At 47.0% G+C, this 26,381-nt stretch overlaps 1 protein-coding gene across 1 annotated transcript in view; it reads left to right on the top strand.

Moving 5' to 3' along the window:
- Positions 1-24,788, top strand: part of LOC140465625 (tensin-4-like) — a 40,003-nt gene extending 15,215 nt beyond the window's left edge. Inside the window, exons 5-15 of the mRNA XM_072561181.1 lie at positions 1,632-2,001; positions 2,869-3,362; positions 3,852-3,938; positions 5,932-6,060; positions 6,943-7,032; positions 7,479-7,556; positions 8,265-8,345; positions 16,928-17,096; positions 18,469-18,537; positions 20,728-20,754; positions 21,972-24,788. Of these exons, the coding sequence (XP_072417282.1) occupies positions 1,632-2,001; positions 2,869-3,362; positions 3,852-3,938; positions 5,932-6,060; positions 6,943-7,032; positions 7,479-7,556; positions 8,265-8,345; positions 16,928-17,096; positions 18,469-18,537; positions 20,728-20,754; positions 21,972-22,113 (1,736 nt within the window). The 3' untranslated portion in view covers positions 22,114-24,788. The remainder of the gene's footprint in view (positions 1-1,631; positions 2,002-2,868; positions 3,363-3,851; positions 3,939-5,931; positions 6,061-6,942; positions 7,033-7,478; positions 7,557-8,264; positions 8,346-16,927; positions 17,097-18,468; positions 18,538-20,727; positions 20,755-21,971) is intronic.
- Positions 24,789-26,381: the final 1,593 nt, after the last annotated feature.

Raw genomic sequence — 26,381 nt, 5'->3', positions numbered from 1 at the left:
CTGCTTTATCCTGGGTGGTGTCAAGCTTCTTGAGTGTTGTTGGAGCTGCCCCCATCCAGGCAAGTGGGGAGGATTCATCACACTCCTGACCTGTGCCTTTCCAAATTTGCATTCCATTATCCAAAATTATAAAGTCTTCAACAGGAGATTCATTGAAATGACTCAGTTTGAGTCTTGAGATGAATTTCTCGCTGACCTAGACCTGATCTTAAATCCTTTCTGTTCACAGAGAGTTTGATCAGTGTCTGTTGGTTTTAGTTAAATGGGGTTGTATCTAACCATGGGGGGGGTGTTGGCTCAGTGGTTAGCACTGCTGCCTCACAGCGCCAGGGACCTGGGTTTGATTCCAGCCTTGGATAACTGTCTGCGTGGGTTTCCTCCGGGTGCTCCAGTTTCCTCCCACAATCCAAAGATGTGTAGGTTAGGGTGGATTGGCCATGCCAAAATGCCCATTAGTGTTCAGGGATAAATATAGGATAATAGGGTAGTGGAGTGGGTTTGTGTGGGTTAGATTACTTACAGTGTGGAAACAGACCCTTCGACCCAACAAGTCCAGACCGACCCGCGAAGCGCAACCCACCCATTCCCCTACATTTACCCCTTTTCCCTAACACTACGGGCAATTTAGCATGGCCAATTCACCTGACCTGCACATCTTTGGACTGTGGGAGGAAACCGGAGCACCCGGAGGAAACCCACGCAGACACGGGGAGAACATGCAAACTCCACACAGTCAGTCGCCTGAGGCGGGAATTGAACCCGGGTCTCTGGCGCTGTGAGGCAGCAGTGTTATTCTCTGAAGGGTCAGTGTGGACTTTTTTTTTTCTGTAGGTTTCGAGATTGGATTCCCTACAGTGTGGAAACAGGCCCTTCTGTCCAACAAGTCCACACAGACCTTTCAAAGAGCAACCCACCCAGACCCACTCCCCTGCCCTTTATTTATTGCTGAGTAATGCACCTAACACTATGGGACAATTTCCCATGGCTAATTCACCTGACCTACACATCTTTGTGACTGTGGGAGGAAACCGGAGCACGGGGAGGAAGCCCCACACAGACGCAGGGAGAATGTGCAAACTCCACACACAGTCACCCAAGGCTGGAATCGAACCTGGGTCCCTGGTGCTGTGAGACAGCAGTGCTAACCACTGATCCACTGTGCCATCCTTGTTGGGCTGAATGGCCTGTTTCCACACTGGAGGGATTCTATGATTCTATGCACCAACACTGAGTGCGTAGGCAGCAGTGTAGCCTGATGAAGGGCTTTTGCCCGAAACGTCGATTCTCCTGCTCCTTGGATGCTGCCTGACCTGTTGTGCTTTTCCAGCACCACTCTAATCTTGACTCTGATTTCCAGCACCTGCAGTACCCATTCTTGCCTAGCAGTGTACCCGGGCAGATTCCCCTAATGTCTCTGACTCCAATCCTGGGGAAGTCTACTCTTGGGCAGCCAATAAAATGCCAAGAAGAGTAATTAGGATGTAAGATGCAAATAGAGAGATGGTCAAATGAGCAGGTTTCATGGATATTGCCCTGTCACTTAAAAAGCAAAGAACCTGTTGATTCTGAGAAATATATGAAAGATTCTGAACAAAGATCAAAATAACTCCTTTCACTTCCCTTTCTCTCAGGTTTCCAAAGTGTGAACACCTTTCCCGGTCAGACTGGACAGTCATCACAGGGGACTGCAGTGAGTTCAAAGCAGCGACAGGGGATAGTGTGTTCGGCTCCAGTCTCCATCTCCCCACAGCAGGGCTCTTGCCCTATCCCTGTGCCAGCTTCCAGCAACTACACCCTCGCCAGTGCGAGCTCCTTGCCAAGTGCACATGAACAATATGCTGCCTCACCGTTACACACCAGAACCCACAGAGCAGCAGCAGCAACTCCCTATCTGTCAACCTCAGCAGGTTCGGAACATACACTCCAGACCGACCATACCAGTCACACTGACAGTGCCATCTCCTTGCTGTCAACCTCTCCAGCCTGGGACACACTGGGAAGGTACTCTCTCTGCAATTGTTAACAATGTGCAATTCTAATGAAAATTCACCTCTGTTGGATGAACTCTCAAATCAAAGAATGGAATTGGGGTTGATATTTTCTTCATTAGCTCTGACCCTCTTGTTGTGCATCATCTGTGGCTCAGGCACTAGCTCTCTCCTGACTCTGCAGTTGGTGTGAGACCAGGTTTCACTCCAGAGATTTAAACACGTGATCCAGACTCACTCCCAGAGCAACATTGAGGGAGCGCTGCACAGTCAGAGGGTCATCCTTTTGGATGAGATATCATATTGTTATAAATGTTCCCAGTAATGATTAGATTACTTGCAGTGTGGAAACAGGCCCTTCGGCCCAACAAGTCCACACTGACCCTCCAAACAGCAACCCACCCAGACCCATTCCCCTACCTTTACCCCTTCACCTAACACTACAGGCAATTTAGCATGGCCAATTCACCTAACCTGCACACTTTTTGGACTGTGGGAGGGAACCGCAGCACCCGGAGGAAACCCACGCAGACACGGGGAGAATGTGCAAACTCCACACAGCCTGAGGTGGGAATTGAACCCGGGTCTCTGGTGCTGCGAGGCAGCAGTGTTAACCACTGAGCCACCGTACCACCTGCTCACAAAAACAATAAATTGAACCTTCAGGATTGTGGGGAATGTTTGTGTCCCACATCAGATAAAGAACCCTCCTCCCCTCACCACCTGGCCATATTCATATTGGTGCTTGTGGGATTGTACTGTGGGTAAAATAACTGCTGGGTCTCTATGGTGACTATTTAACAAGTTATTGTGTGTAAAGTGCTTTGGAAGGTACTTAACCTGTGAGGGTGCTAAAAAATGCAAATGTTCCTTCCCTTAGCTCCCAGTCTCTGCTGAGTGATGATGGAGAAGCTGGACGGATTTTTAGATCTACTGGAAGCACGTATGGATCAAGTGGATCCTTTGTGAACCTGACTAGCCCTTACACAGCTTCACCCTCCTCATACAAGAGCTCTCTTAGTGACCAACACCTTCACCAGGCTCCTGGGCACCCAGCGGACTATCGGACTGTGCCACGCTCCCGGGGGAAAGGAGACCACACTGGTCAACCATCAGCCTCTGGCAGCACCCTGGATAGACCAGTCGTGGCCCACGTTAAAGATCACTCCAATAGCTGCCCACCATCTGCTGCCAGTTCATGGACAGATATCCCCATCCTACTGGTGAACGGGAGCACACAATACTTGGAGCGAGACATTCACAAATTGAAAAACGAGAGGCGTCAATCAAGCTCTTCAAGTACTCCCAGCCTTCCCCTCAATTCTTGTTCCAACCTTCCATTTGCAAAGGCTTCGAGCACCCCATCCCTCAAAGGTAAGCACCTCATAGTGCCCCTCACTTGTTGCTTCTTATTGGCTTCCACTAACTCAACATTCCCAAATTAATCATTTCAGAAATCCCTGAGTGGTGATCTCCTCTTGTGCTATATCCTGAATGGACATTCTTCTCTTCCCTCTGGTCTCCTGTGGATCACCTCCCAATCCTTGCTACAACCCTTTCTACCCTCAAAAATCTCCTTTAAAACCTGTTCCATTTACACCCTTTGCTGCTGTACTAATTCACTTGAATTTATTTGTTTTTAAGGAAGGAATGAGAGGGGGCTGTGATGGAGCTATAAAACTCTGACAGGGCTGGACAGACTAGAGACAGCAAGGATATTTCTGAGAGGGGATGGTCCCAGGGGTACAGTCTCCAATCCGGGGTAGCACTGAGATGAGAAAAGATCTTTTTACGCAGAGGGTGCTGAATCTGTGGAATTCTCTACCCGTTTTCTCAAATATTCTTGTTAATCTTTTCTTCCAGATCTCCAGTGTGAGATACAGCCTACAGTTAAATTTGTACAAGATACATCCAAATATTGGTACAAACCAAACATCAGCCGACATCAAGGTAAGGTCACACTCTCCCTGCAATTATTGTGACAATCAGCCCAGATATAATCCCATGGTGAACCACATCAGATCACATATTTAAATTCTCTGAACAGCTCAGCGTAATGTAGGATGCAGCATCTGAGCTGTAGTCACTCTGCACATTCATCATTGAGACTACCAACTCAGGCAGTGTCTCACTAAGAACGTGTACTGCTCAAAGAGCACTATTCACAAACCTCAGATACTGAAGCTGTCTGTGTCCATCCAGATAAAAGACCTGGACATCATTATCCTCTTTTTTTTCCTGACTCCCGGAGACTGTCCACATCTCCAAAGTACAAGTCCAGAGTGTGAGAGAATCCTCCCCACTTGCCTGGATGGGTACAGCTCCAACAACACTCTAGAAGCTTGACACTACCCAGGACAAAGCAGTCCACGTGATTGGAACCACTCCCGACACTGACACTCAGTAGCAGTAGTGTGTACCATCTATAAGATGCCCTGCAGAAATTCACCAAACCCATGACCACTTCCATCTAGAAGGACAAGGGGCAGCAGATACATAGGAACACCACAACTTGGAAGTTCCCCTCCAAGCCCCTCACCATCGTGACTTGGAAATATATTGCCGTTCCTTCACTGTTACTGGAATTCTCTCCCTAAGGGCATTGTGGGTCTAGCTACAGCATATGGACTGCAGTGGTTCAAGAAGGCAGCTCACCCCTACCTTCTCAAGGGGCAACTAGGGATGGGCAATAAATGGTGGAGTCAGCCAGAGATACCCATGTCCCATGAATGAATAAGAACATACCATCATTCAGGACAGCTGCAGAGTTCAATCCTTTTGTTTTAGCTCAGTGAATTCCGTCTGTTTGGAGAGGATCCTGCAAGTTTCATCTCTCAGGTTCTGGAATGGTGGGCTGTAGCAGGAACGGTGAGGCTGGGTTATATTCACTGGGGTTTTGTAGAGGTTCAGGCAAGTCAACTGAAACATAGAAGATCCAGAGGGGCATTGACCAGGTGGATGTGGAGAGAATGTTTCATCTCGCTGGTGATTCTGGAATGAGGAGGCACTGTTTAAACATTAGCTAAGACCAGGATTAGGAGAATTTATTTTCTCCCACAGAGCTGTGAGCCTTTGGAATTGTCTTCTCTGAAGGCACTGGGAGTTGAGTATCTGAATGTTTTGAAAGCAGATGCTTAATTGTTGGTAAGCCAAGAGGGGTGAAAGGTCTTCTATACAATGTGAGAATGTGGAGTAATCCGATCAGCCATGACCTTATTGAACAGGCTGAAGGGACGAATGGGCTAATCTTGTTCCTATCTTATATCGTTGTGCCTGTGTTAATTTACAAAGGGTGAATGTTGAAAGTAAATCCTGCTCCCAATCTTTATCAAATATCCTGTGATGGGAAATCTACCTGTGCAGGGTGATGTCTTCCATAGTTGGATTCCTTCCGCTATATTTGTTAACTCGATCTCCTGAGCGGGTTGATAATTGCTGGGGTAACTAGTTAATAATAGGATGCAGGGAATCTTTACATCATGTATAGTGTTAACGCTTCAAAGTACTTCATTGCCTGCAAGGCATTGTGGGATGTCCCAAGATTGTGCAAGTTGCTATATAAACACAAGTCTTTTTGAAATTTGTGCATGGGTTAAGGGTGTTGCTGTCTAGGCCAGCATTTACTGCCTATCTCTAATCCAGAGGGTAGTTAAGAGTCAACCACATTGCTGTGGGACTGGAGTCCCGTGTAGGTGAGACCAGGTAAGGATGGCAGCTTCCTTCCTGAAGGATATTCGTAAACCAGATGGGTTTCCCGACAATTGGGAGTTTGCTTAATTTTTTATTAACATTTTTTAATCGACCTGTTTTGAGATGTTATTACACACCTGGGAGCAGGTGGGACTTGTACCTGGGCCCTCTGAGTCTAGAGGTAGGGACACTACCTCTGCAACACAGGAGGGAAGAGTTGGCTTATTGGTTATTGTTTGTTTTTTTGTTGCAGCTGTGGAGATGTTGAAAGACAAGGAGCCGGGTGCCTTTGTTATTCGAGAAAGCTCCACGTACGTTGGTTCATTCGGATTGGCCATGAAAGTCTCTTCAGGAGATCTCAGAAACTCTGAGGCTAAGCCAGGTCTGTACTCCATATACACGTATACATCCTGTACTATTGCGGGGCACATTGACATTCGATTATAGATTAGCAATCTGTATTGCACATTATAACAATGTTACATATTGTGAGTAATATCTGAGGACTATGTAAATAATAAATCTGAATTGTTGGTATATGCTACAATGGGACTGATTTATGTTTGTGTTCTTGACTGGAACCTTACTGATTCATAACAAAACAGCTATTGTCCTCCAAGAGGAACTATCAGGAACACATTTGAAAACTCAGCTACTGTTTAAATTTATGCTGCTTCACCAAGATTTTGTAAAATGACTGAGTGACCCTGGGGAGGGGACAGTAACAGGAAAGGACAGTCTTGTGGTTCTGTGTTCTCCAAGGTGGGCATCAGTGTGCTGCAGGATAATGGGGTGAGCTGGCCACACTTCCAGCTTGAACCTGACTTGGTAACAGCAGGTGATACCTGTGTGTAGCAAGCTGGTTGAAATGACTGTGTGTGTGTGTGTGTGTGTGTGTGGTGGGGTTGTACGAAGACTAGTGTTCTTTTTGTGAGTGTTTCTGAGTGTTTCATCCCCTCCTGTCACCAGAGATGATTTTTAACAGGTTAATGACCCTCTCACAGGGTACAAGTTGTGATGTGAGAGAGTTGAGTTGAGATGGTCACCACAACGGTCTCCTTGGAATACGGTCAGTAATCTTTGAGAGGATCTACTGACTGACTGAGGGACCATGGATGGGCAGGTAGACAGACGGAGGAGTGACAGGCAGACAGTTAGACAGACATACCAGATTGAAGATGAGAGCACCATTGTTAGATAAACTCTATCATGTAAAATGATATCACCAATTCCTCTCTCATTCCCTTGGCCCCTTTCTAAACAGATCTTCCTCCTGATTTGATCCGACATTTTCTGATTGAATTCTCCCGAAAAGGAGTGTGTTTGAAAGGATGTCCCCAGGAGCCATATTTTGGTAAGAAACATTTCACCGTTTCATTGAACTGTGTGACTTTCAGTTTTTTTTTCAAAAATATAGTTTATTTGTAAAAAGTATCTTTGTGTCTACACACAGTCACAAATGCAGTTTGGTTCTGTACGGGAGCAGGTCAAGGGAAACAAACAAACATTGGACCTTTTAACTCGATCTAAAAACCAAGACCCTTACTTACACACACAATACTACATCACCACAGAGTCTGGGATCATAGGTTGTATACTAACCAGCCCACACATTACACTGAGGTAACTCCAGGTTATAGTCCAACCGGTGATAACCTGGTGTTGTGATTTTTAACTTCCTCCACTCCAGACCAACACCAGCTCTTTCACATCAATACTGAGGTAACTGTCAGCAGACTGTGGCCTTGTTGTGGATGGTCAGTTCTTTTCTGCTTTAACAGTGATCTGTTTGTCTAACAGGGAGTCTGTCAGCTCTTGTCTATCAGCACTGCATCACCACCATGAGCTTACCTTGTAAACTACGTCTACCAGACAAAGGTGAGACACCAAAACCATCAAAACCTGCCAGAAAACGTCACTAGACCAGGAGAGGGGTCTGAGTGGGGCAAGGTCAGAGAGGGGGTCAGAGTCTTGACCTAGATCAGGGTACGGTCACACCAGGAGTTATGAGGTTAGGTCAGGGGTCAGATGAGCGGTTGGGGGTCATGGGAGGGGATGGCGTCAGGTCAGAGGTCAAGATGGGGTCAGGGCCCGAATGCCGATAGCGGCTAGTGAAAGGTGGATAACTTGCAGCAAGAGTGAAGTGTCTGGACAATCTGCTCTGACACTAGGCCGTGTGGGCCCCGTCTCACATCAGAGCTGAGAGCATGGACCACACTGTGGGGGTGGTTATCGAGAAATCCACGGGGCACTGACAAACCCGGGCTCCCAGCCACATCGAGCTCTTAATGAGGCTACAGAGATTGGACATGCCTCAGGCTGCAGATAGAGCCTAAGGCCTAGCCCACATGTGGGCTGTAATTATACAACTGGACTGAGGCCGTACCCCAACTGGACCCTGAGTGGTCAGCCCTGTTCTCCCATCTGGTGTGAGAGAGGGGATGTGTCGGTGGGGGAGGCTGTGGTTGGGGGAGTGACTGCTGAAGGAAAGAAACAGCCACAAGGTACAGGATAGAGGGAAACGGCCAGGATAGGGAGTGGTCTCTCTGCTCTGCCCTCCTTGAACTTTGTTTGTTTCTCTTACAGACTATTTGAATGATAAGAGTGAAGGAAGTACTCCGGACTCAACCGACAGCTCCACCTCACCTCCGAGAAAGCAGAGTGCAGGTCAGTGCCTCCCTCCTGGGGAGGGTATCGGTACAGAGTGATCCCACACTCCCTCACAATCTGGGTCAACATCAGAGTGACAGTCAGTCACCGAGATGCAGTGACTTGTAAATAATTGGGAGGAATTTAAAAATATGACTTGTATCAAATCAGCTTCTTGTTAGAACCAGGTGGGATTTAAATTGGGGAAAGGAATCTGACTGCTGTTCAAGGTAATGGTTCTGAAAGGGCTCATGTTGAAGTTGCTTTAACTCCACCCTATCTGGTGAAGACCAGGGTTTTACACTGGCCTTTGCAGGGACCTGAAGGATTCTGTCTCGCACCAGAGAGTCCTTAAGATTTTTTTTAATGGTAGTAAAGTTAGATCATGTGGGATTCAGAGTATGCTTGTGAACTGGATATAAAATTGACTTCATAGCAGGAGACAGAGGGTGGTGGAGAGTTGATTTTCAGACTGGAGGCCTGTGACCAGTGGAGTGCCACAAGGATCGGTGCTAGGTCCTCTACTTTTTGTCATTTACATAAATGATTTGGATGCGAGCATTAGAGGTATAGTTAGTAAGTTTGCAGATGACACCAAAACTGGAGGTGGGGTGGACAGCGAAGAGGGTTAGTTCAGTACAATAGACCTTGATCAGATAGGTCAATGAGCTGAGGTTTGGCAGATGGTGTTTAGTTTGGGAAAAATGCAAAGTTTTTGCATTTTAGTAAAACAAACAAGGGCAGGATCTATCCAGTTAATGGTCAGGCCCGGGGTAGTGTTGTAGAATAGAGAGACCTAGGGGTTCAAGGACATCATTGTTTGAAACTTGTGTCACAGGTAGGCAGGGTGGTTAAGAAGGGGTTTAGCATGCATGTCTTCATTGCTCAGACCTTTGAGTGTAGGAGTTGGGACGTCACATTGAGGTTGTACAGGACGTTGGTGAGGCCTCTTCTGGAGTACTGTTCCAGTTCTGGTTGTCCTACTATAGGAAGGATATTATTAAACTGGAGAGGGGTTCAGAAAAGATTTCCCAGGATGTTCTCAGGAATGGAGGGTTTGATTTCTAAAAATAGGCTTGGACATTTTTCACAGGACCTTGTGAGGTTGAGGTTATAGAAATTTATAAAATCATGAGGGGCATAGATGAGGTGAATAGTAAAAGTATTTTCCCTGAAGTGGGAAATTTCAAAACTAGGGGGCATAGTTTTAAGATGAGGAGAAAGATTTAAAAAGGACATGAAGGGCAACATTTTTAATGTTTTGTGTGGAATGAACTGCCAGAGGAAGTGGTGGATACAGGTACAGTTACAACATTTAATAGACATTTGTATAAGGACATGAATGGGAAAGGTTTGGAGGGATACGGGCCAGGAGCAGGCAGATGGGACTGGTTTAGTTTGGGAACATGGTCAGCACGGACTGGTTGGGCTGAAGGGTCTGTTTCCATGCTGACTGACTCTATAATAGACAATAGACAATAGACAATAGACAATAGACAATAGGTGCAGGAGTAGGCCATTCTGCCCTTCGAGCCTGCACCGCCATTCAATATGATCATGGCTGATCATTCCTAATCAGTATCCTGTTCCAGCCTTATCTCCATACCCCTTGACTCCACTATCTTTAAGAGCTCTATCCAGTTCTTTCTTAAATGAATCCAGAGACTGGGCCTCCACTGCCCTCTGGGGCAGAGCATTCCACACAGCCACCACTCTCTGGGTGAAGTAGTTTCTCCTCATCTCTGTCCTAAATGGTCTACCCCGTATTTTTAAGCTGTGTCCTCTGGTTCGGCACTCCCCCATCAGCGGAAATATGTTTCCTGCTGCCAGAGTGTCCAATCCTTTCATAATCTTATATGTCTCAATCAGATCCCCTCTCAGTCTTCTAAACTCAAGGGTATACAAGCCCAGTCGCTTCAGTCTTTCAGTGTAAGGTAATCCCGCCATTCCAGGAATTGACCTCGTGAACCTACGGTGCACTCCCTCAATAGCCAGAATGTCTTTCCTCAAATTTGGAGACCAGAACTGCACACAGTACTCCAGGTGTGGTCTCACCAGGGCCCTGTACAGCTGCAGAAGCACTTATTTGCTTCTATACTCAATTCATCCTGTTATGAAGGCCAGCATGCTATTAGCCTTCTTCACTACCTGCTGTACCTGCATGCTTACCTTCATTGACTGGTGTACAAGAACACCCAGATCTCTCTGTACTGCCCCTTTACCTAAATTGATTCCATTTAGGTAGTAATCTGCCTTCCTGTTCTTGCCACCAAAGTGGATAACCAGACATTTATCCACATTAAACTGCATCTGCCATGCATCTGCCCACTCACCTAACTTGTCTAGGTCACCCTGTAATCTCCTAACATCCTCATCACATTTCACCCTGCCACCCAGCTTTGTATCATCAGCAAATTTGCTAATGTTATTGCTGATACCATCTTCTATATCATTAACATATATTGTAAAAAGCTGCGGTCCCAGCACGGATCCCTGTGGTACCCCACTGGTCACTGCCTGCCATTCCGAAATGGAGCCGTTTATCACTACCCTTTGTTTCCTATCAGCCAACCAATTTTCAATCCAATCTAGTACTTTGCCCCCAATACCGTGCGCCCTAATTTTACTCACTAACCTCCCTATGTGGGACTTTATCAAAGGCTTTCTGAAAGTCCAGGTACACTACATCTACTGGATCTCCCTCATCCATCTTTAGAGTTACATCCTCAAAAAATTCAAGAAGATTAGTCAAGCATGATTTCCCCTTCATAAATCCATGCTAACTCTGTCCTATCCTGTTACTACTATCCAAATGTGGCGTAATTTAATCCTTTATAATAGACTCCAGTATCTTTCCCACCACTGAGGTCAGACTAACTGGTCTATAATTTCCTGCATTCTCTCTCCCACCTTTCTTGAAAAGTGGTACAACATTAGCCACCCTCCAATCCTCAAGAACCAACCCTGAATCTATCAAACTCTGGAAAATAATCACCAACGCATCCACGATTTCCCGAGCCACCTCCTTCAGTACCCTGGGATGTAGACCTTCAGGCCCCAGGGACTTATCAACCTTCAGACCTAACAGTCTCTCCAACACCAATTCCTGGCAAATATAAATTCCCTTAAGTTCAGGTCCTTCAGCCACTGTTACCTCAGGGAGATTGCTTGTGTCTTCCCCAGTGAACACAGATCTGAAGTACCCATTTAATTCCTCTGCCATTTCTTTGTTCCCCGTAATATATTCCCCTGTTTCTGTCTTCAAGGGCCCAATTTTAGTCCTAACCATTTTTTTGCCTTTCACATACCTAAAAAGGCTTTTACTATCCTCCTTTATATTATTGGACAGTTTACCTTCGTACCTCATTTTTCCTCTGCGTATTTCCTTCTTAGTAATCCTCTGTTGTTCTTTAAAAGCTTCCCAGTCCTCCGTTTTCCCACTTATCTTTGATATGTTATACTTTTTCTCTTTTAACTTTATATGTTTCTTAACTTTCCTCGTCAGCCACAGCCGCCCATGCCTCCTCCTGGGATCTTTCTTCCTTTTAGGAATGAACTGATCCTGCAACTTCTGCGTTATACAAAGAAATATCCGCCATTGTTCCTCCACGGTCATCCCTGCTAAGGTATTGCACCATTGAACTTTGGCCAGCTCCTCGCTCATAGCTCCATAGTTACCTTTATTCAACAGAAGTACTGTCACTTCCGACTGTACCCTCTCCCTCTCAAATTGCAGATTGAAGCTTAATGTATTATGGTCACTACTTCCTAATGGCTCCTTCTCTTCGAGGTCTCTGACCAATTCTGGTTCATTACACAATACCAGATCCAGAATTGCCTTCTCCCTGGTCGGCTCCAGCACCAGCTACTCTGAGAATCCATCTCTGAGGCACTCCACAAAGTCTCTTTCTTGAGGTCCAATACCATCCTGATTCTCCCAGTCTACCTGCATGTTAAAATCCCCCATAACAACTGTAATAACATCTTTGCGACAGGCCAATTTCAGCTCCTGATTCAACTTACATCCGACATCCAGACTACTGTTTGGGGGCCTGTAGATGAATCCCAAGAGGGTCTTTTTACCCTTAGTATTTCGCAGCTCTATCCATACTGACTCTACATCCCCTGACTCTAGGTCCCCCCGCACAAGGGACTGAAGATCCTCCCTTACCATCAAGGCCACCCCAATCCTCTGCCCGTCAGTCTGTCCTTACAATAGCACGTGTAGCCTTGAATATTCATTTCCCAGGCCCTGTCCACTTGAAGCCACGTCTCAGTTATCCCCACAATATCGTATCTGCCAATTTCCAAAAGAGCCTCAAGCTCATCCATCTTATGTCTAATGCTTCGTGCATTCATATATAGTAATTTTAATTTGTTATGGCCCTTACCCTTCCCACCAACTCCTATTTCACTCAACTTTACAGCATGATCCCTTTCTGAGTTTTCTGCCTCATTGATACAGTTGTCTTTCTTGACTTCCCTTGTTCTAACTTTCCCTTCAATTTCCTTCTTAAACTTCCAGTTTGTCCCCCCCCCCCGCTACTTAGTTTAAATGAAGCGGTGTTGCAGTAGAAAACCTGCCTGCCAGAATGCTGGTCCCTAACCTATTAAGGTGCAAACCATCTCTCTTGTATAATTTATGCTTACCACAAAATATACCCCAGTGATCCAAGAACTTAAATCCTTGCTTCCTGCACCAGTTCCCCAGCCACACGTTGAAGTCCATTATCTCCCTGTTTCTGGCCTCACCAGCCCGAGGAACTGGAAGCAAACCGGAGATAACCACCTTGGACGTCCTGCTTTCCAGCCTTCTTCCTAGTTCTCCAAAGTCCCACTGTAGTATGTTCCTCCTCTTCTTCCCGACATCATTTGTGCTGACATGTACCACCACCTCGGGCTCTTCACCCTCGTCCTTGAGGATGTCCTGCACTCTGTCTGCGATGTCTTTCACTCTAGCACCAGGAAGGCAACACACTATCCTTAAATCCCATCTGCTGCTACAAAAACCCCGGTCAGTTCCTCTTACGATGGAGTCCCCTATTACCACGGCTCTGTGCGATGTCCGACTCTTCCACTCTGCCTCTGTGCCAACTTTTGATTGACAGACCTGGCCACCTTGCGAACTGGCAGTGTCATCAGACTCTACTGTTTCCAAAAGATTCAACTTGTTCCTGACAGGTACTTCTCCCGGGGTCTCTTGCACCTGTCTCCTCTCTGCCTTCCTCATCGTCTGCTCTCTTCTGCTCTCTTCTGGTACGATTGGTGTAATAACCTTGCTGAAGGTCTTATTCAGAAAGATCTCGTTCTCTCGGATGAGCCTAAGATCCTCGAGTTCTTTCGTCAGTGCTGCAATATGCTTGGTCAGTAGCTGAATGTGCTCACACTTTCCACACTTATACGAGCCAGACACACCAGAGTCATTGACCCCCCACATCAAGCACGTAGCACACTGAACCAGCTGGGCAGTCATGTCTTCACCCTCTTCAACTGTGGTGCAATCACTTCACTCAACCTCCTTGTCAAAGACTCCTGAGCTGAAGCCTCACTCTTCAATCCAAACTTCCTTAGACCATCTTTTTGTGGCAAGTCTGTGGACTCTTAATTTAGGTTAGAGGAGGAGGGAGGGAGACCCTACCTTGTAGGACCTGGGGTTTAGAACACACTCACTCTAATAGCAATCACTTACCTTCCCGACTGGCCAACTATTTATTGCTATCATTACAGTAAACCATCTTTTGCCTGAGACAAGTGCCTGTTCTATTAAGACGCAGCCACTGTCTATCCTACATCACTCACAGGGTCTGCATGGCCATCCAGATTAAGGAGGACTGGTGACAGTAAACTACAGCAACTCTTTTGCAGCTTCTCAGACTCCATATCGAAATCCACAACCTCCCAGCTTGTCCACTACCCTCCAGTTTTCCTACATTCCCCACACCCTCTTTCGGCTGGGTCCTGTTCGCTTTGCTCTCGGGAAAGTTCACCCATTTTATCCCCCTTCACACTTTCATCCATTTTACATCTTAACCTCCTCTTTTACCTGCATTTGTCTTTTTGCTCTGGGCACCATCCTAACACGTGAGGAACATTTGGGGATTCTGGGTCTATACTCAATGGAGTTTAGAAGGATGAGGGGGGATCTAACTGAAACTTACAGGATACTGAATGGCCTGGACAGAGTGAATGTTGGGAAGATGTTTCCATTGTAGGAGAGACTAGGAGCTGAGGGCAGAACCTGAGAGTAAAGGGAAGGCCTCTTCAAACAGAGATAAGGAGAAACCATTCAGCCAGAGAGCGGTGAATCTGTGGGATTCATTGCCACTGAAGACTGAGTATATTTAAGACAGAGACAGATAGATTCTTGAGCATCAAGGGTTACAGGGAGAAAGTGGGACAGTGAGGTTAAGAAATGTTCTCAGCCATGATTGAATGGCAGAGTAGACTCAATGGGCTGAACGGCCTAATTTCTGCTCCTTGGTCTTATGGTCATTACAAACTGTTCCACATTCTCCTCCTCCCCCTCTGTCAATGGCATCAAAATCACCATTTTCCAGCCCCTTTCACTTCTAGAGAAGGGTCAGACTGGACCTGAAATGTTAACTGTGTTTTCTGTCTCCACAGATGCTGCCAGAGCCACTGAGTTTCTCCAGCATTTTCTGCTTTTGTTTCAGATGGCAGCATCCACTGTTTTTGCTTTCACTTAACCACCCTTCACCTTGTCAGAAATGGGGTAAAGTGTTGTTTTTGCCGATAGAGAAAAAGCATACAGAAAAGGGGTACAGCATGAGAACTATTAACCCTGCAGGTATTTAGGGACTTTTCAGTGTATAATTGTGGTTAATTAAATACTAACTTTGGTGTGTAATAACTTTAACAAAAAAGTTCTTTTTGTAAAATTATGCTTTCAGCAAAAAGCTGAGATAACCGAAATACTTGAGCTATACAAAATGATACAAGTTAATGAAATGTCCGAGGATGGAATGTACCAGCAGAATTGATACAAAATGTTAAACCAGATCTAGATGTACTGTCGACAAAATAATGTATGTGTCAGCATTTACAGAAAGGGAGGTTTCCAACCTGGGGAAGGGTGAAGTAATAATGGTGGAGCGCAGCTGGGCAGTGGTCTGGCACAGTAAGAGAGATTGGGTAATTAGGAGTCTGGAGAGATGACCTCACTCAGCTCAAAGGGTATAACTGTACACTAACCTAAGTCCTAATTTGCTCATTTACTTATGCAATTGAAGCCCTTACTTGCAAGTTCATAATAAATTGTCTTGTTTCCAGATTTGGTGGTCTCCTCTAAATTTTATTGAATTTTGTTTTTAACAACCTGAGCCAGAGATTGACTGAGGTGGTAGGTACCAGGCGGTATCAGGAATGGGTATTGCAGCAACTAAAGTGTTACCGATGGTGTATTTTGAAAATCCTAAAATTCTTAAACTCTTATCTCAACATTTGGGCACCAATTTCCAGCTGTTGGAACACAAATGTTCACAAAAGTGATGAAAGCTTTCCTGAGATCCCACTCCTAATTGAATAAGATCAATAATTGTTCACTTCGATGCTCAGAGAATCATTGCTGTGGGATCCCCTATTCCACAGTTACCTCATAACAACATTGCCATGGTAACGGCCCTAGGCTGTTTCCTGTGCACACAATTACTCACCCACAGTGAACCTGTTATGTCCAAACACAGTCACAAGTTTCCAAAAGGAGAAGTCATGAGTCAACCCTGGAAAACAGCATCGTCCCTAAATTGCTTCTTCTGTGTCTTTGAGACAGAACTTTAAACTGAGGCCCCACCTTTTCCCTCCGATAAGGCAAACTGAACCTCCGATTCTGGATTAGTGGTGCTGGAAGAGCACAGCAGTTCAGGCAGCATCTGAGGAAGCTCCTTGGATGCTGCCTGACCTGCTGTGCTCTTCCAGCATCACTAATCCAGGACCTGGTTTCCAGCATCTGCAGTCATTGTTTTTACCAAACTGAACCTCCGAGTTCACTCGAGAGTTCCACGCCAATATTTATCCAGCCAACCGCCATCACCTCACATCAAACGACAGAATCAGGAGTGAGGAACCATGGCAATTTTATTCCTGACCACCCCCAACCTGGGGTGGCACGGTGGCTCAGTGGTTAGCACTGCGGCCTCACAGCGCCAGGGACCCGGGTTCGATTCCCACCTTGGGTGACTGTGTGGAGTTTTCACATTCTCCCTGTGTCTGTGTGGGTTTCCTCCCACAGTCCAAAGATGTACAGGTCAGGTGAATTGGTCATGCCATAATGCCCATAGTGTTTGGTGCATTAGTCAGGGGAAACTATAGAGTATGGGAATGGGAATGGGTCTGGGTCAGTATGGACTTGCTAGGCCAAGCGGCCTGTTTCCATACTGTAGGTAATCTAATCACTGGGGCAGATTTACTGGACTTTATCACATTGTGGGAGTTTGCTGTGTTTCCCACATTACTCCAGTGGCTGCCCATTGGGTATGAGGTACTTGGGGAGGTCCGCTGCGGATGTAAAAGGTACTATGGAAATGCGGTGTGACTGTGTTTTATTTGGAAAGTGTTGATGAGATGTTAATTTGTTTTCCCAGCATGCTGTGTTCTGTATTTGAGCTCCATAACCATGGAGTCTCTGACAGGGCCACAGGCTGTTCTCAAGGCAGCCTCTGCAACCCTAGAACAGGAGCCACGGCCTCAGCCCACTGTCGTCCAGTTCAAAGTGACCGATCAAGGCATCACTCTGACCGACAGCAAGAGGAAGTGAGTAGCCCCAGGACCGGGGGGGGGGGGGGCTCTCCGTACTTTGCTGCCTCCTCCTCCTCCTCCTCCTCCTCACGGAAACATTTCTTAACTTGGGGGACGGGGAGGAGGAAGTGGGAGTAGGTGTGTGCTGGGTGAGGGAGGAGGTGGAGGGTGAGGCATGGCAGGGAGTGGAGGGGTCAGGAGGGTGTGGAGTGATGGGCTGAGGGTTATTGGGTGTTGGTGTGGAGTGAGGAAGGGGGTTGAGCGGGTGAGGGAGATGGGGTGAGTGGGTGGAATGAGGGGGCAGGGTAGGGTGCGGTTTCCTGAGTCTGAATCTTGGTCGAGGCTGTGATGAGTGTGACCAGGATTATCCCCTGAGTAAGAGAAGCCATGAGGGGGTTTTCTGAGACAATCCTGGGCAAGGGGAGACCCCGAGGGTGCACAACCCAGGGAGAGGACAGGTTTCCTGCTCCCTGAAGCAGGGCCCAGGCTGCCCTCCCTGAAGCAGGGCCCAGGCTGCCCTCCCTGAAGCAGGGCCCAGGCTGCCCTCCCTGAAGCAAGGCCCAGGCCGCCCTGTGTCCCTGTTTCGCTTTCACCTGAAACCTATTGGTTTTACGTGTTCCCTGAAGGTGAGCTGTAACAGTTATGGCCAGCGAGGGGACAGTGTGACTGTGGAGTTAAAGACATGGGCTGTTTGTAATTGTTTCCCCTTTGCTGACAAGCCCCTTCCTCAGAGTGTCTCAGGCTTAAAGTTAGAATCCCAATCCCAGGTCAGACAAGGAGACATTGCCACTTGGAGGAAGATGGGCTTTTCTGTCACTGAGACACTGAAGCGACTGACCAGGGGAGGGTCCAGGCGCTATGTGGGTTCAAAGCCACTTTTAGCAACATTTGGGTTCAAAGGTCAACTTGTGAAAACTGTCCAATCATCATTAATCCAACTGTGTTTTTAATATTTCCCAATCACCTGGTCTGATGTTCTCAGATACCTCTGGACCCTGGTGTCTCCTGTGCTGTCCATGTAACCCCTGTCCAGTGCTGCCCAGTGACTCATTAGCAGCTCCTGTTTAATGTCCCCCTCCCCAAGACTCTGACAGTAATGGGGGGGTGTGGTCAGGTGCTGGAGGGAGTATCCCCAGAGTGGGTGAAATTGGGGGCTGAGGTAACTGGCATTGCAAGGCAGGCTTAGGATCTGTGGACGGTGAGTTCCAGTGGGTGAACTCTGTCTCCAGGTCTTCAACCCTGTTCCTCACGGGAGCAGATTTTAAAGGGTTAATATGCAAAGGGCTGGTTACTCTGCCTGTTTGACCTCAAGCAGTTGAGGTGATGGGTTTATGTTTGAGGTGGTTTCAAGCTGCATCTTAATCTTTTCTGCCTTTCCCTTTTGAAGACTTTTTTTCAGACGACATTATCCTGCCAACTCTGTCAATCACTGTGGTTTGGATCCACTGCAGAGGAAGTAAGTCACTGTGTTAGTCTGGGTGCAGTCTGCAACGCAGCTGCAGAGTGAGAAGTTAGCCTCAGGTTTCCCCCGCCCCTCCACTGCATGGTGAGACCGAGCCTCTCCCTGGGGTGGGGGTGAACAGACCCTCTGGCTGGGATGGGAATTGCTGACGTGAGCAGTCTCTTGTGAATGCAATGGGGCAGGTTTGGACATAGAGCTGAGATCACCACACACTGCTCCGCCCTGGATTGGGTGTTCATGTACCAACCCCTCACACTTCACCCTGACAGAGACAAAAACATTCCAAAGCAGGAGAAATGATTTGATTCCTTTCTGAATGCAGTTTAAGCAGAATCATGTCCTTGATGCAGTTATCCTGCCCCCACAGGAAATTAGTGACTAACAGGGAGCCATTCAGAGATACTTCACTGATTTATCATCCGATCCAGGGGAAAGGAGCACTTCCTTCATTACTGAAAGGAAAACTTGCATTCGTGTAGCGTCTTTTCACAACTGCAGAATGTCCCAGAGTGTTTTACAATCAATCGAAGACTTTCTGAAATACAGTCGCTGTCATAGTGTAGCAGCCAGCAGAGTCACAGCAGGATCCCACAGCGTTGCAGGTTGGAAAGATCCAGATCTGGGGGTGGGATAAATATTGCACTTAGAGAATGGGTTGGGGGAGATTCATCTGGTACCAAGGAGAGTGAGAGGGAAAGGGCATCAGCTGAACAGGGTCCTAGAAGATGATGCCTCTGACAGTGCCCCCCTTCCTCCCTCCTCTTTTCTTCCCCGCCGTTCTCTTCCCTCTCCCCCCCGCTTTCTTCCCCCCTTCTCTTTCTATTCCCCTTTCTCTCCCTACAACCCCCACCGCCACGAGCTCCTGTATCACTGTGGTCCCATGGATTAGTTACTTCCACAGAATTGATTAATTGATTGATGAGTGTGGAAAATCACTACCTGGGCCAGTGAGGTCAGTGGGGCCAATATCCCACTGGGAGCTCGGAAATGACTGGATTTCAATAGATCAGGATTCTCCTCCAGTGTGAGCTTATTCACCAATCACTGTGATCAACGAGTCTCCAACAGCATTCACCAACCAACCCCCCACCCCTGAGAACTGAACAGGGTGATTTGGGGATGAGAGATTCACCCTAACTCCTGCCCCTCCCGAACACCGTCCAATCAATACTGTTCCCACCAGGATCTGGATTAGTGGTGCTGGAAAAGCAGAGCAGTTCAGGCAGTATCTGAGGAACAGGCAAATCCACGTTCCAAGGGCTTTTTTCCTGCTCCTCAGATGCTGCCTGAACTGCTGTGCTCTTCCAGCACCACTAATCCCGAATCTGGTTTCCATCATCTGCAGTCCTTGTTTTTCCCCTGTGTTCCCACCAGGAGCCTGGACTGTTAGTTGATCCCTCCCTGATCGAGATTGGTTTGAGATTTGCTGATCCATACTCTGCCTGAGGCTGGGGTCCCAACGGATTAATGATAGAATTCCTACATTGTGGAAACAGGCCATTCGACTCATCGAGTCCACACTGACCCTACGAATGGTGGTCAGAGATACAGAGCCATTTCTATCTCCTACCCTATCCCTGTAGCCCTGCATTCCCCATGGCCAACCCACCCTAACCTGCACATCTTTGGACTGTGGGAGGAAACCGGAGCACCCGGAGGAAACCCACGCAGACATGGGGAGAACGTGCAAACTCCACACAGTCAGTCGCCTGAGGCGGGAATTGAACCCAGGTCCCTGGTGCTGTGAGGCAGCAGTGTTAACCACTGTGCCACCGTTAACCAGCTGGACTGAGACATTATCAAACCAGCCCAATCAACTGAAGCATCATTACAGAGTCAAAGGTTGGGTGTGTTCAATAGTCTTTGCCCTGCTCCTTCCAGTGGAGCTATTAATGACGTTAACTTCCTGTGTCTGGGGAGGGGGAAAGTGTGGGGGAGACCCTGGGTGTTGATCATCAACATCAGAATTGAGATTTTTTGCATCTTTGTTCCTCAGTCAATCCTGTCGAATGTTGATTGGCTGAGCGTTCAGAGCATTCCTCTTGTGGGATCTTGCTGTGTACTTGTCTATGTAGCAACAGTCAAAGTAATTGATTGTGGGTGAAACAGTTAAAACTGTAATGGGGTTAATGACTGAACTGAGAATCTGTGAGAGGTTTCCATCTTCCCTGTTTTGTTTTCCAGGTGGCGTAAGGATAATGAACCTTCCAGGTAAGGGTTTGCTCACTGAACGATCATGGATTATTACAAACGTTGGTGTGAGGACACGTTTTGACTTGAAGCTGACCTCTCTCTGGGAGCTGGGTGTGGATCAGCTTGAGTTTGCTGGACAGGATGGGGTCCGGGGATAGAAATCCGACCCCAAACCCAATCCCCTTACCATCCCTGTCATGAAGGGCTCACTCAGCTCTGGTTTCGGAGTTCACTAACAGGAACCGTGCCTCACTCTAGGGGACAGTGTGACCCCTCCCACAAATCAAACACCTCAACCAGGTGGCTGGTTCACTCAGACAGGAATCATCATTCCCATTGGACGGAACAATGTTGATCACTTTGCTCTCAGGTCAAATGGCAGTTATCCTGCTCTAGAGACTGTCTCTGGGCAAAAGGCTTGTCTGGGCTGGGAAACTGACACTGTTTCTGTTTCAAAGGGGACAATAAAGTATTCAATGGTTATACAGTGTGGGTTAGGCTCAATGGGCTGAATGGCTTGCTCCTGTTCCTATCCTCCCATCAAGGAGACAGACAAAGGACATTCTCGAGCAGACATGAACTACAGGCCATTCAACGGAAACACTCTGCTTTCCTCGTCCAGCCTCCTTTCCCCTTCATGTTTGTAAGGGTCTAATATCTGAGGGATAAAGAAATCCTGCCTCATGATCTTTGGGACATCCACTTGCTTAAATTTCAGGTTGCACCTTGTCACGCTTTTTACAGGAGGGCAAAACGTGTTAGGATCAAGGGACACATACATTAGGAGCAAAGACCCATCCGATTAATCCCAACCCCCCCCTCCATCACCTCCCACCACTCTACCTCCAGCATTTATACCTTGGAAATTAGGATTGGACTCTGTGAAAACACAGTGACTGAGTCTGGGAGGTTTAAAGCTTTTAATTAGTTTGAAGTTTCTGTCAGGGAGTGAGTGATTAATAAATGAACTGTGAGGAAATAAAGTCCCTGTGGAAATTAACATCCCAGATACGCTTCACCTCCTGGGAACTGTGTAACTGTTAGATTTCATTAAATTTCTGTGATTTTTTTTCTCTTTTTAGTCTAATACTGTCTGTAACAGAACCATAAATAACGTGCAGTGTTTCTGACATCAGACACTAGTATCCTATTGGTTAATTGTGAAGATGGCTTTGAGGTAATTTTTATTTTGAATGCAGGATGTTGTTCAGCTTTGGTTTTTATTTTACTTTCAGGCTTTTTGCGTTTGTGGCGAAGAAACCAGGCAATTCCTTGGAAAATGTCTGTCACCTGTTTGCAGAGTTTGAGCAGGAGCATTCTGCTCACTTCATTATCAACCTTGTGTCGAAAGTTGTCCTGGAACCGAATAGGATGTGATCAAACCAAGAAACTGGGGAAGAGTTCCAAAACCCTAGCCTATGGACCTCCACAGTTTGTGCTGGGACCCTGCTCAATGTCCAGGAGGATGACGCACTGCAGTCAAACAGTGACACTAACAAACTGAGACCCCAATCCCACTGGCAGTGTCTGAGGAGCCCCTTTCACAACTCCAGCTGGCATAACTTGTTTCACAGCTTTGGCCAAACACTGAGGGGGTAATTGAGGGACTTGTTAGTAAGTGCCTCACACTCAGTTATAAACAGGAGGCTGTGCTGGAATGATATCCCATTGCTCTCTGTCAGTGCATGGAATGTGTACGGCCTTTTACAAAGTCACATTTATATGGAATCACATTCAAACTGCACCATCTGTTTCCTGTCTTGTCTATGAAAACTGTTCCACATCTGACAGCATTATCACATCGATGTAAAGTTAGTAATATTGATTACTGATCATCTCTCCATCTCATCTATTATCCAATGACCTGCTGTGTTGATTAATTACCCAAACCCTCCTTCCAATCCTCTGGCTTCAATCTCTCTCTGTTACTCAACCACCCGCCTCATTCAGAGAATTCATTCTTTATTTATTTCTCCTCTTCCTTCACTCCTTCTGACAACAGACCCGAAAACCTCGGTTTGGTCTTCCTTTTTAGTTCTTGGGATGTGGATGTGACTAGGCCCAGCATTTATTGCCCGTCCCTAGTTGCCCCTTGAGAAGGTGGGGGTGAGCTGCCGCCTTGAACCGCTGCAGTCCGTGTGCTGTGGGTAGACCCACAATGTCCCTTAGGGAGGGAATTCCAGGATTCTGACCCAGTGACAGTGAAGGAACGGTGATATATTTCCAAATCAGGATGGGGAGTGGCTGGGAGGGAACATTATAGGGGGTGGTGTTCCCGTGTATCTGCTGCCCCTGTCCCTCTAGATGGAAGTGGTTGTGGGTTTGGAAGGTGCTGTCTGAGGAGCCTTGGTGAGTTGTTGCAGGGCATCTTGTAGATTTGTGATAGAATCATCACAGAATGCTACAGCAAAGAGGAAGCCATTCAGCCCATCGTATCATGCTCCCCCAGCCCCCTCCTTTTACAACAGCTTTGTGAAAGGTCTCCTTCAGATACTTCCTGAGTTCCTTTTAGAGATGTTTTGAAGCAGTAGCCCTCATGATCTGACACTGCATTTAAAAAAAACGTCCTCACGTCACCTCTGGGTGTCTCTCTTGTTAATGACCCTTCGCCCAGTGACAATGGTGGTGCCTCCACATTCACGTGAACACTGTGCTGTCTAATCTCCTGTAAACCTGCTGTACTGAAGGAAGAGTGATCCTAGCTTCTCCAGTCTCTCCACATTCACCTCCCCATTCCCTGACTCTGTTCCAGTAAATCCTCTCCCTCTGAGAGACTAAAGAGAAACTTACAGAATTGGACAAAATATTCGTTTTGGAATCATGTTGTAAAAACATTTTGTCCTGACTTTGTGAACTCTCAGCCCTTGTTTCCTTCACCCTTCTTTAAAATGGTATCATTTCCTGTACCTTTACCTGGGCCCTTCAGCTGTGCATTACTTTACATTTCTTTGGGTTAAATTGCATCTGCCTCCTGTTTCCCACCTCCCCACCAACACCAAGCCAGTCCCTGTCCCCCCTGAATCCTATCACCACTCTCCTCAGTGTTACCTATGTTTTTGGAGTTTAGTCTTGTCTTCGGATTTTGTGTCCTGTATTGGCAGGCCGACCGAGTTAATTAAATCAGGGAACCTGGAACTCGCTGCCTAAAAGGGTGGTAGACACAGGAAACTTAGAACCTCTTAGATGAGCTTTGAAATGCTGTAGCACAAAGTCTACAGCGCAAGGTGCTGTAAAAATGGAATTGGAGTAGATGGATGTTTGATGAACAGCACAGATATGATGGACCGAAGGGCCTCTTTTCATGCTGTGAAAACTCTATCACTCTATCACTAGCTGTGGTCGTGACACCGATCCAAATATTTATTTCAGTCTAACCTTCCCCATTAATGTCTATCTCTGGGCTGAACCAGGCTCTATCCCTGTAATCCCATTGGTGTGAATCTTGTAAACTGGGGGTCTGAACTGGTCTGAACTGGTCTGGTCTGAACTGGTCTGAACTGGTCCGGTCTGAACTGGTCTGAACTGGTCTGATCTGGTCTGAACTGAGCCTTTCAATCATCAATGAGTTCAGAAGCACAAGACCCACCACATTTCTAAAGCAATGTCTCTGTTAGTTCATCAAAAAACACCATAAAGGTTTCCTATTGACACAGTTTGAGCTGTTTTATTCTCCGCGGTAGTGATCATGCCAGTGGGTATAATCCTGGACTGGATTATAGGGTTTGGGGGGTGGGGGGGGAACAATGTAGACAACCCCCCACCCTCCGAGTGTGCTGCCCCCAGTGGCCCACAGTCCCAGGCAGTTTCACGGCTGAGCCCCCAAACCAACTGGCAACAAAAGCTGCAGCTATTGGGCTCTGGTTTTCCAATTAGTGGCTCCCTGACCCTCAGTTACTCCACAAAGACGGCATACCGTCCATGCTCCCTATCACCCCTCCCTCAGCCGGTGAGTCTACAATCCAGCCCCTTGTTTCTAAGAATTTAGGATTTTCTAAACACTCTGTAACTGAATTAATATTGTTTTTACCATTCTACATACTGTACTTACAAAATAAAAGATGTCTGTCTGAGATCAAACACTGCATAGCATTTATCTCTCTCTGTCTCTCTCTCTCTCTCTCTCCCTGTAGAGATGACTTGTCTGAAACATGGAACACGCTGACAGGTCTCAAAGGGATGGGGGCGGAATTCCTTTGTGGGACAATCTGGAATTTCATTCTCCCAGAGGATTGTATAACTTTGGAACTCCGGAAAAGGCAGTGGAAGTGGGGTCTTGGCAGAGGGAGAGAAATTCTGATACAGTGAAAGGCTCTGAGGCCAGTACTGAGCTGGGCATATTCCCCCCCCCCCTGGGCACAGCAGCTCAGCAATGCCACAGGGAGAGCTTCCCCAATGCAGCCTGAGGTGCAGTGTTGAAGGGCAAAGGCCATTCCTCCAGGCTGGGGGGGGGGGGTCCAAAACCAGAGGGCAGGGGTTTAAGGTGAGAGGGGAAATATTTAAAAGGACCTAAGAGGCAACTTTTTCACACAGAGGGTGTTGCATGTATGGAATGTGCTGCCAGAGGAAGTGTAGGAGGCTGGTACAATTACAGTATTTAAAAGGCATTTGGATGGGTATATGAATAGGAAGGGTTTAGGGGGATATGGGACAATGGGACTAGTTCGTATTAGAAAAGCTGGTCAGCATCGAAGGGCCTATCTCCATGCTATGTGACTCTGTGTGCCATGGCAGTTCACTGCTCCCACATCAGATGTCAATGTCCCATGGCCATGGGGTGAGTGTGGCTGGTGCCCTGAGACCTACATGAAGCAAGTGGTGATATGAATCCACCAGGACCCTGCTCTATACTGAGTTTATTCAAAAGCATGTTCAGTCAGAGAAGAAACTGAATATTAATGGGGGTGGGGGGGTGGGGGGTTATGGCATTAAAAAGACGTTTAACAAGCACCGATGCCCCAACCTTTCTGCTGCCAGTGAGAAACTCCCTTCATTAGTCAGCAAAAACATGGAAGCAGAGTTGGCCGCATTTAAAATGGACCCGTGCTGAGGTTTATCCAATTCTGCCCCAGATTTCACCCTCGCCTACATCACTCAGACCCTGAGAAGATCCTGCCCCTTGTTCATTCACCTCTGCTGCTATCTCTCCTTCCTATTGGTCTCATCTCACAAAGGATGGTGTGAACATCACAAGATATAAGCTTTTTTAAAGCAGGGGCTGTGGGGCTGAATGAACCACTTTGCTGCAGGAACACAGGTTAAAATTGAAATCAGGCTGAATAGGTATTTCTCTAATCAACCTGTTCAGAGATAGTACGACACGCTCTGTAGTAGGTGAGAATGGACAGTGATCTCCTGTCTCAGAGACAGGGACACTACCATTGCACCACAAGAGTCCTCCCAGTCTGGCCACATTGACTCACTCGAATTCCCTTCGAAATTGATTCAGTGATGATCATGTTGAGGTATTTAACAGAAAGGCTATGACAGGTTCAACAGAGAGAACGAATTCCCTCAGGAAAGGAGAGGCCAGAACAAAGTAGCAGCATCTTCAAATCCAGGTCAGGCCCCTCCTGGGGTAAGGGCAGGAAGCAGTTCCTCACCCAAAGGGAATGGACATTGGAACAGTCTTTCCTTCCAAAGCAAAA

The sequence above is a fragment of the Chiloscyllium punctatum genome, chromosome 42, assembly GCF_047496795.1.
Source record: "Chiloscyllium punctatum isolate Juve2018m chromosome 42, sChiPun1.3, whole genome shotgun sequence".
NCBI lineage: Eukaryota > Metazoa > Chordata > Chondrichthyes > Orectolobiformes > Hemiscylliidae > Chiloscyllium > Chiloscyllium punctatum.
Note: the sequence above shows the minus strand (reverse complement) of the source record. Positions and strands in the feature narration are given on the sequence as shown.